At 35.6% G+C, this 11,443-nt stretch overlaps 1 protein-coding gene and 1 pseudogene across 1 annotated transcript in view; both read right to left on the bottom strand.

Moving 5' to 3' along the window:
- LOC107740349 (dihydrofolate reductase-like) overlaps window positions 1–1,914 on the bottom strand; it is an 11,370-nt gene extending 9,456 nt beyond the window's left edge. Inside the window, exons 1-3 of the mRNA XM_016552769.1 lie at window positions 1,854–1,914; window positions 815–873; window positions 649–734 (exon numbers count right to left, since the gene is read on the bottom strand). Coding sequence (XP_016408255.1) covers window positions 649–734; window positions 815–873; window positions 1,854–1,914 — 206 coding nt within the window. The remainder of the gene's footprint in view (window positions 1–648; window positions 735–814; window positions 874–1,853) is intronic.
- Window positions 1,915–2,691: 777 nt separating this feature from the next.
- LOC107740145 (cryptochrome-1-like) overlaps window positions 2,692–11,443 on the bottom strand; it is a 12,783-nt pseudogene continuing 4,031 nt past the window's right edge.

Raw genomic sequence — 11,443 nt, 5'->3', positions numbered from 1 at the left:
AAATGGGAGTTTTTGAGAGTGCCTGAACTCTGGCTAGACTGAAGTGAAAATGTTCTTTGATAATTTAAATGTTCTTTGCTCTCTGTAAAATGAAAATGTTATTATATAGTAACTTACAATATTGTTATTAAATTCACATTAAATATAAAGTCAGTCGTATTAAACATATTTTATGGCATGACACCCATATCGGGTAGGCCTACTTAAGTAAAAAGTCGGGTTTTTATGTGTAGTTAATAGATTACACTATTACTCTACTTTGTCACCCACAAATAACAATCTGGTGCAAAACGCATTTACTTACACGTTTGAGAATCGATATATTTCCTAATATAGTTAACACGTTTGGAAATATTTCGAATAAAAAGGAAAAAAATCAAATAAAACATAAGCCTATTACTGTATATCATTTATACGGTGCTATTGTGGCTGCTGTACGTGTCATGTAAAGTTCCAAAGCATACACAACATTACAACATTTATATGAAATATAAATCTTTTGTAACATATAAATGTCTTTACTTTTGATCCGTTTAATGCATCCTTGCTGAACAAAAGTGTTGATTTCTTTAAAAAAAAAAAATCTTACTGACCCTAAACTTTTGAATGGAAGTGCAGTTGCATAAATTTTTTTATAAATGAACATACGTCAGCTTCCTGCTCAATACCAAATTGATGCAGTTGGCCAAAGGGAAGACCGTCTCAGAACAGGAGAACCAGCAGATTCGCCCCCAACACAAAATAATGATCTTTAAAAAAGCATCATATGACCTCTTTAACTAAAATATAAATCAAACCAAACATAAAATTTAAAGACACTTACCAGGTGCAGACACAGCTGTAATTGTATCCATAAAGAACTGAAATTCTTTTCTGTAAACAACATGAGCACATTAGATATTTTGTGCGCCATTTGACACATTAATTAAACTTTGATAACTACAAAGTGTGCAAAATGCAATTTGAGCTGCATGACAAATATCTTTGATGTGTTTATAGCTTTCAAAAAAGCAGGGTTGTGTGCCCAAATCAGAGTTGAACCAAGGTTATCCTGCATCACACTGCATGCATTGATCCTGTTTAATAGGTATGGCTGAGAAGGCTCATACCAACATAATATTATATACCAGAAAGATAAAGAAATTCCCAATAGTCTATAGCCCCTGTCTGCACATGCTGTTATCTCTTATCTCAAACGGGGCGGGCACTGGGGGGCTCGAAGTTTCCATCTCTCTAATTCAAAAACTTGCTGACATTCAGTTTGAGAGGTCTAAAGGTCAGTGACATATTCCAGGAGAAAGAGAGAGAAAAAAGAGGTGCAGAAAATGTTCAAAATGACAAGTGGTAAAAATAAACATTTCAAAATGAAATCTCAAAATAAAAAGATCAAAATAATTTTATGTGAGCGGACACACACACACAGAGAGAGAGAGAGAGACAAAAACTTTAACTTAATAAGAAACAATCTTACAAAAACTTGTAACTTGTACCATGGATTTAAATAGTTGCACACAATCCAGAAGGTACAAGACCGCTGTTATCAGACAAACACCTATTTTATGTTTTTAAACTCGTTATTGCTATATAACTACGGTAGTTTATGCCTCGAATGCTAATGAAGGAATTGGACACCAAAGTGTACGTCGACCGTTCCCGATCAAATATTCGTCACGTCACGTCGTTCATGAATTCATCTGATTACTGATTCAAACTATTCATTCATATCTAACATAACTTATAAAATAGAACGATTCCAACTGGACAAAATCGCTGGACTGAGCGAGCATTGTAACTGAGTATGTCTTACGGAAGGCTCCAGGGAAGCTGTCCGTTCTTTCCTATGCCCATGTCACTGCAGGCAGCCGCGATGAGCCGGATTGGTTTGCGCATCTCCTCCCCCTCGATGTTCATCATTTACGACTTTCGCTAAGAACAGCTTATCTGGTTTATGTTACAAACTACCGTCGTCCATTGGGCTTTAGATAAGGTGTTCGCATCCTTCTCGACCTCAACCCCAGTTATATTATGGAGCTTTTAAACATCTGCTTGAGTCACCATGTGACACCATGGGTGTGGCTGTCTGTAATCAATGGTGTTTACAGGTTAAAGAACCAGATAAATAAAAAAAGTAACATTATTCCAACTACACCTTTTTATTATAACTTTCCTTAAACAGAAGTAAACTAGTCTGACAAGTAAAATAGAGTCTTTTGTGGAGAGCCTGAAGTAATGCTTTGCCATCACAGGAAAAATTACAAAAATATATTTAAATAGATATAATAGATAATTATTTTAAATGACAGCAATATTTCAGAATAATTCTGCTTTTACTGTATTTTTGATAAAATAAAATGCCTTGGTGAGACGTTATAAAACATAACTTTATAAAATATTCTAAAAACTTTTGAATGGTAGTGCATACTGTCATATTAATGTTTGGAAGGCAAGAACTGCATTACTCGGGGATATTTTCCATGTGTATTTACTGTGTATGTACCTTTTAAAACGTAGGGTCACAATTAGAAAATTACAAATAAATTAACAAATAATTTATTGACGTCGTCTGACAGGTCATGCAACCAATATGTAATTCATACAAACGTAATAGTAATCTGATTGTGTAAAACAGATTACATGTGGTTTATGATTAATTATTCATATTTCCCCATGAGCTGATTCGCTACATCTGTTAATAGCCAACACTGATAATGAATGTTAAGAAAATCAAAATAAATTCAATAATACTGAATACTGATGAACATGCTCTCATAATCACTGTAGCACTGTAACAGGTCTATCATGTTTTAATGGTGATTTATAAAGACATTACAACATTTTTAAAAAAGGTATTGTCTCTCATATAAAAAATATAACAGCAAGTCTGTAAATAAGCAAGAAAAATGTTATGTACAGTGGTTTGCAGACTGAATTACTTACAGTATACGCTTATATACATAGTAGGTTTGTTTCCCTGTAATTGTCTTGAAACAAATCCACTTGTGTTTAAGAGCCACAGGTCTCAATGATAATTCCTCCATTATAAAAAGCAAAAATCTGACTAAATATACATATTTTTGCTGTGGACTGCAAAGACCTTTTAATGTGTCTATTTATAAATTAGAATTGAACATTTAGATCAATCAAATCGTTTGACTTATCAAAGAGCGACTAGTTTAAAGATTCTCAATTAGTGGCCGGTTTGCTCCCGATGATCGCTATTAAGATATGAATTTCCAAATAAATTCCTCTTAATATTACACAGGATTGTGTAAAACACAGTTATTGCAACAGCATTGCACAAATGGACATCAAATGGTATGGTAGATACACACACTTTCAAAGAGAAAACAATGTTTGACATTTGGATTGCGTGAATACTACACAACATTTTCCTCCACAATTAATCAACATACAGCTTGCAAAAATGTAGACATCTTAAATTCTGTAACTACATACATTATACAATGTCAAACAGCTTAGTTGACAGTTCCCTGGGCCACCACATTTGACCTCAATGCTAACTCAAGCTCTAGAAGCAGAATGACACCATGGCAAAGCAAAGCATGGAGGAGTTGATATGGAGACATTGTCCTTTGAGCTATGGTTCAGGACAGGTCCAAACACTAGTCTGAGGAGAGGTGTGTGTATATCCTTGCTTCCGAAGCAGCTAGTTACTGTCATGCCTCGGAATCTTCGACAAACCATCTGAAGCTCGGTCTTCACTATGCCGCTTCAAAGTACTTGTCCCTCTCCCTAAATACAAAAACAGCTTGTGAGGTTGTAATTTTTTACAAAATTATTGTTCGAGTGGCATGGAAATTGTACAGTACCATTCAAAAGTTTAAAGTTAGTATGATGTTTTTATTTTTATTTTTTGAAGAAATTAATATGTTTATTCAGCAAGGACACAATTTGATCAAAAGTGACAAAGACATTTATAATGTTACAAAATATTTATTTTTCCATCACAGGAATAAATTACATTTTACAATATATTACAACAGAAAACAGTTATTTTAAATTGTAATAATATTTCACAATATTATCTTTCAAAAACATTACAAAAAAAATCTTACCACCCCCAAACGTTTGAATGGTAGCGTAACTGTCCACAGATGAATAGCCCTGATTTTGAAAAGTCTGTGCTTTCATCAAAATATAATCCTCCACAAACATGAGGTAAACCCTTCTTTTCATTGCAAGATCGGGTGTGTTTAAACTAGTCTGTCACTGACTTGTTATAAGCAAATCACAACAAAGAACAAATTATAGTGTAGTTCAATTAAATGAAAACATTTTAGGCCACAGTGAGACAGCTTGAGTTCAGAATATGCTATGAGTCCTCCGAGACCATTTGAACAAAACTCACCTCTCTGTGACTGTTTGTGAGCTTGTCCAACCATACCAACACCTGAGTAACCTAGACCGGAAAGACAGACATCTTAATAAAGCAGCCTCACATGTAAGCAGCATTTATTATATTTCAAAATCCATGCATCTGTGTCAATACACACCTGGTTGTGGCTGTACACTGTTGACAGACAGTTGATCACATGACACTGTAAATGGTGAGAATTTTGGTTGAGAACTTGCTGGTGATGGGTGCACTGCTGGTAAAGAAGGGTAAATATTCCAACACAAGTATAACTGAAATGAACCAAACTGCCAATACACATGATGAATAAAAGTGCACAATATAACTAAAATTGGATCAATTAGACCAGGGTTTCACAAAAACGGGGGTTCTTTACACAGTTTATTTACACGTTTGCATAATTTCCAAAATTTCCAAGCATTTCAGCCAAAATAAAACAGAGTATTTGAAATGTTTAAAGCTTAATAATGTTTGAAAATCAACTATTTTTAGGCATAAATATTAGTATTGTAACTTGTAATGTATTTAAAATCATTATAATGATACTCATATTTTACAATACAAGTGCATTTTATTCTATTTTCTTACTGGTTATGTGACCAATAACCAGAGAACCATAAATGTGTCATTAAACTTATTTACTTCAAGTATATATTTTACATGTAAGGGGTTCGGCTGATGAAAACATTTGGAAACCCCTAGATTACAGCAAAAGCTCTCAGCATTATCAGACATTTCCAGAGATGAATTATAAGATGTATGACAAATGTGCTTGTCGGTATACCTGTAATGTGAGTGCTCTCCTGTGTGTTGTCTCCTGAGGAAGGATCTGCTCCATTACCATCTCCATTGTTGGTTGCGTTGGATGGAACAGTTGCAAGGAGCCCTGAAAAGCATTACAAGAAAGTTAAACGAGATTTTTAAGAGTTGGGGTTTTGAAAAAGCTCTGCATTTTCTTACCGAGGCCCCGGTAGCAGGACAGCTGCTGGTAAATCTGCTTCATTCGCTCGATGTTTATCCTGCTGGCCTCAGCGTGATTAACCATGGGTTTAGGGTAGTGCACTCCAATTATGCATTTAGCGATCTTCTGAACACTTTCTGGGGCATTCCAAGGGTCATAGATGAATTTGGCAGGGAAGCCCCTCAATATGGGCAAATAGCGTCTGTAATAATAATAATAATAATAATAATAAAATCAGCATTCAAAGAGAATGGTCTCAATATTGAAATAAACTGGTAATTTATATTTAACTGAATGTTTGTGGATGTCAGCAAGGGTTAAGAGTGGCACCTTATATAGTCTCCATTTGGGTCGGTACGTCGACCAAAGCCAACCGGACAGTAACAGTGAAAAAACTGCTGGAAGAATGGCAGGACAGCTGCTGGTAAATCTGCTTCATTCGCTCGATGTTTATCCTGCTGGCCTCAGCGTGATTAACCATGGGTTTAGGGTAGTGCACTCCGATTATGCATTTAGCGATCTTCTGAACACTTTCTGAAGGGTCATAAGGGTCATAGATGAATTTGGCAGGGAAGCCCCTCAATATGGGCAAATAGCGTCTGTAATAATAATAATAATAATAATAATAATAAAATCAGCATTCAAAGAGAATGGTCTCAATATTGAAATAAACTAGTAATTTATATTTAACTGAATGTTTGTGGATGTCAGCAAGGGTTAAGAGTGGCACCTTATATAGTCTCCATTTGGGTCGGTACGTCGACCAAAGCCAACCGGACAGTAACAGTGAAAAAACTGCTGGAAGAATGAGCTGCACGAAAGCCACATCCAGCTTCCAGCGTTGACGCTCCAGTCTGCATCCAGCAACAACTCCTCAAACACCTTTAAAAACAAATCAAACAAAATCAATATAGATTTTAATACAGAAAGCAACAACAGTTATTTTATTGAAATTCAGAACAATGATTGCAGTACCTTCATGCCCTCTTCCCAGCTGATCCACAGGTCTCCACGTGTGAGAAAGCAAGCAACAGCGTGCCTGGCCAGATGGTGGATCCAGCCCTCCTGCCTCAACTGGGTCATTATGGCATCAATCCACGGGAAACCAGTCCGGCCCTCTGACCACTTCGCCAGAGCTTCGGGGTTCCTGTCCCACGAGATCTGCATGCAGATGGGATTGAACTCCATTTTGTCGAAGTGTGGGTTGTTAGTGGCAGCCGTGTAGAAGAACTCACGCCAGAGCAGCTGGCCGTAAAGGGACAGTGGTGGGACACTATTTTTCTTGACCTGCATTTGAAAAGCCAGGAAAAAAAGGATGAGAATAACTTGTCAGCCACTTAAGATCTTATGATCGGTTATCAGAGTGATGAAAAATACCTTAAAAGTCAGAGTAAGACAGTGCTGTTCACCTTTACCTTTCTGTAGAGGTCTGTGAGTTTGAAATGGAAAAGTCTGCAGGAGAGGCAGCCAAACCGGAAGTAAGGGCTCAGGCCTGTGGGGCTGGCCAGCAAGGAATTAGCATTCATTCTGGGACGCTCAAAATTAGCCACCCAAGCCTGAAAAAAAAAGCCCAATAGGAAGTAGTTAATATATACAAACTATACTAAAGGTCAAAAGTTTGGAGCAATTAAGATTTTTTTTTTATGTTGTTGAAAGAAGTCTATTATGCTCACCAAGGCTGGATTTATTTGATGAAAAATACAGTAAAAACAGTAATATTGTGAAATATTACTACAATTTAAAAGAACTGTTTTCTATTTTATTATATACTTTAAAATGTAATTTATTCCTGTGATGGCAAAGCAGAATTTTCATCATCATTACTCCAGCATCACATGATCCTTCAGAAATCATACTAATACGCTGATTTGCTGCTCAAGAAACATTTCTTTTTATTATCAATGTTAAAAACATTTGTGCTGCTGAATATTTTTGTGGAAACCATGATATTTTATTTTCAGGATTCTTTGATTAATATGAAGTTCTAAAGAACAGCATTTATTTAAAATGTATTTATAACATTATAAATATCTGTCACTTTTAATCAATTTAATCCATAAACTTTAATGCATAAACTATATTTAATGCATAGAGTTTTTGTTCATATTTTAAATTATATTAAATTTTTTATAATTTATGCTTTCATGTTAATTTTAGTTGACGCTAATAATTGTATTTTTGTCGTCTTTATTCGTTTTTTGTTGTTGTTTTCAAATATATCTAGTTTTTATTCATTTTTATTTCCATTTTAGTTTACGCTATTTTAGTACATCAAGTTAAACTAAATGAAAATGTTGTCTTGGAAACTTGCTGAAATAAAATAAGTTTAAGTTTTTTTTATTTTATTTCAGTTAACATTTATTTTATCTCAATTAATGCAAATTTTATGGTTTATAGTTTTAGCTAACTATAATAGCCCTGCTGAGTGCGCGATGATTATTATAATAAATATGGCGTAATACAATAAAAGCATAACTGCAAAAACTGTAATAGAGCACATGTCTACCTTCCTCTCCAGGTGTCTCTCTAGTCGAGTCAGAGCTTCCGTCTCTCCACCAGGCCACACAGCTGAGGACAGTCCATCCGTTTCAAAACCTGAAGACACAAATACTCATTCAAAATCTCATTTACAACAGACACATGCACATACATGCAAAGGGAGGGAACACAGGTGTCTCACCGAGCTCCTCCAGCGAGGGAACGCCAAACTTGTCGTCGTGGTCATCGCTGACTGGTGTGGCGCATTTGCCCATGACTACAGCCGTGATAGTCTCTGCTGGTATTTCCACAGGATCCATTCTGCTGATGAGCGTCTGAAATCGTTTATATGTGAGAGGAGACTGTCCTCCATTTAACTCTATGATCCTAGAGGCACAGAGAGAACACATGGGACAATTAGAATATGTACACAATATTATGGCATTTCAGAGTTGTCCGGATACTAAAATTCAAAGTCAATAACAAGAACTTACATCCCACAACAAATGCTAATATGCTTTGGAACACACAACTTTCATTTTTGTGTAACACAGTATTTAGTATTTTAAATGCCATTTCTTTTTGATATTCATATGACAGATAAAAATCTCTGTATCTGTGTGATCTCACTATCTGTCTGCATAACATTCTCAATAAAGAGTTAACTATCAGGTATGATGGGCAACAGCTTCCCACAGGACTGCTGGCAGCTACGTGGGAGTCATATGGGCATATGGCAATGATTACAGATACACTCACTTGTCCAGATCATAGAGTGTGTGGGAGATCCTGACGAAGACTTCCACCCCTGCCTCAGTGGCCAGCTTCTTAATGGCTGCATCACGATCCTTCCCGAAGGGCTCGGAGTCGTACTCATATGACAGCCGGGTGATTTTCCACTCCTAGGGAAAAAAAAAAAAAAAAGAGAGAGAGAGATGCAGAGTCAAATAAGGGGCAGACACAGAACAGCATGTACTGACAGAGAGTTTACACAAAACTGTTGAATAGGCTTAGGCGGTCTGTTCGCTGACCTTGAAAAGTCTTGGAAAGACATCCGTGGGTTGTCCCCGATGACAAAGAGGCGAGAGTTAAGCTTGCGAAGGCTGGCGTCTAAGTCCTCAAGACATTGCAGTAAAAACCTGTAATACAAAGAGTAATCAAATTTTAATAAATGACAAGCAAATGAAACAGTAGTTTAGATAGACATAGTTGTTCATTTTAACCTCTTGCAGGAACAAGAGCGAGATTTTTCTGACTAGTACAGCAGAGGGCACTAACAGACAAACACATTGGTTATATTCTGCATTTCATGGGCTGTGTTCAGAATGGAATGGAATACTAGTTTACTGACAGTGTACTGCCTAAGTTTTCTTTAAAAAGAAAGTGAAAACAGAATAAAAGTTGCTTCACAGTATGCTACACCTGGGTTTCTTAAAAGGATAGTTCTTCCAAAAATGACAATTCTGTCATCATTTAGTTTCTTTCTTCTGTTGAGCACAAGATGTTGTGAAGAATGTTTATGGTAGCAATTGATTTCTATAGTACAGGGAAAAAATAAATAAATAATACTGTAGAATTCAATGGCTAACGGCAACTGTTTTGAGAAGAATGGAACTCATACTGGTCCACAACAACATTCAAAAGCCCCTTAAAGAAAATTAATTAAAATAACACTTCAGGACTTTTAAGAAGTTTTAAGAGCTGAATGTTCTTCAGGGTTCCTGCTCTTTTTAACTAAAGAATTTGCATGACCCTTACAGTCATTCGTGATATATTGGATAAGGATTAAGAATAAGAGTTTTTAAAATATTTTTACTCACAATTTCTACCCAATAAATTATTTTAGAGCTTGGCATAACTGGAAAAATTTTCATTCTTTTAAAAAATGCCCACGGAGTTGGCATGACCTCATGATCTTATCATGTTGCATGGGGCTAAAAGTTCAGTTTATCAGTTTAGTCATTTAGGTTATTTATTAGATTATTATAGACCTTATCAAACTTCATGGTCACCGTTTGGTTAAAAAAGCCAGTAAAAACCTCACACTGTAAAATAGCATGCATGATTTTATTTTTAGCTGCACTGAATATAACATAATAAGGGTATAATACAAGAATGTAATCCTGTCTGAGTGAGAGTTAAGAGTTCCCTCTTGTAAGACTGTGTATCAGCAGCATCTAGTTGAGCTTGTCTGCGACCCTTCCTAAAGACGTCTGATCCGCTACAGCACATCCCAGATCAAGATGAAAATGTCACTGCCATTTCAATGGATCTGCACATGAAAGCACACATGCAGCTTGTTCTACAAGTCTGAATTACATGTTTTGTCTTCCAGTTCAAATTTTAGCTTGTTAGAAAAACATTAAGCAGCCAAATCGTTTACAACATTGAGAATAAAAAGAAATGTTTAATGAACAGAAAATCAGCATATTAGAATGATCTCTGAAGGATCATGTGACACTGAAGACTGGAGTAATAGCTGTTGAATATTCAGCTTTACCATCACAAAAATAAATTACATTTGAAAATATATTCAAATAGAAAACAATAAATATCTTCCTGTCAAGCTGGACTGCACAAATAGGCTGTGCATGTGTATGTAAAATCAAACATATTACTAGGACATCAGCCAGGGTGTCTTTGACACATAGACCTATTACAAAAGAACAAAAGTATTGCAGGGCAATTCAGGGGACAAATTATACACGTGACCTCTCAAAAAAAGCCTTTGTGTGGGTTGTAATTTTGGTTAAAGTTTAGCAACCATAAAGAGGAGTGGTGGCATACCGTAGGCGAGAGGCTGTTTCAAGGAGGTGGAAAAGTAGGATCTACTAACAAACTGACCTACTTCTTCACGTCCTGCACCGGGGGGAGAGGAGAGGTGGCTGAGCTGTACGTTATATCGTAACTCTGCTATGAGGGTGACCGCTCAAGCATCTCACAAGGATATCCCACCACATAGTACACTCTTATAAAGATATAGCCACACAGCACTAACAGTAAACTAAAAGAATGAATTTTTTTTGGTATTGTACAAGTCCTTACAAAATGGTAAAACAATCCCAAATTAAACTTAATGAAATGGTCTTTAAAATAGCTACTTAAGAAAGGGCTACTCATAGCCACCAAGTAACATTTTTAATTGAAAAATAAGCTTACAGCTAGGGATATGCCGGTATCAAATTTTCATGTTGCGATTAATTGCTAATGCTTTTATCACGGTATACGGTATTATCAAGGTATTGAAATTTAGTTTAAAAAAAAAAGTGCTGTCATAATACAGTATAACAGGTTTATTTAACTTTTTTCTTATAACAAAAATAACTGAACATTTAAATGCAATAAAGCAATACAGAAATGTATAAAGTTAAAAGTTTTACACAGATTAAAGTGCAAAAGAACTATAAAGACCAATAGGTATCACTTTACAATAAGACCTCATTAGTTAACCTTTAGTTAATGCATTAACATTCACAATGAGCAAAAGCTAATGTTAACTAATGAAGCCCTAATGTAAAGTGTGACCGAACAATAAAGAATCAAAACACTTTCAAACAATATCTAGGGCATGTTGTAGTCCAGATTAAAATGTAAAAAAAAGTTTGAAAATAAATAGCCTATTAAGTCTA

The sequence above is a fragment of the Sinocyclocheilus rhinocerous genome, unplaced genomic scaffold (assembly GCF_001515625.1).
Source record: "Sinocyclocheilus rhinocerous isolate Xijiao unplaced genomic scaffold, SAMN03320098_v1.1 scaffold2055, whole genome shotgun sequence".
Lineage (NCBI taxonomy): Eukaryota > Metazoa > Chordata > Actinopteri > Cypriniformes > Cyprinidae > Sinocyclocheilus > Sinocyclocheilus rhinocerous.
This window is presented reverse-complemented; position numbering and strand designations above follow the sequence as displayed.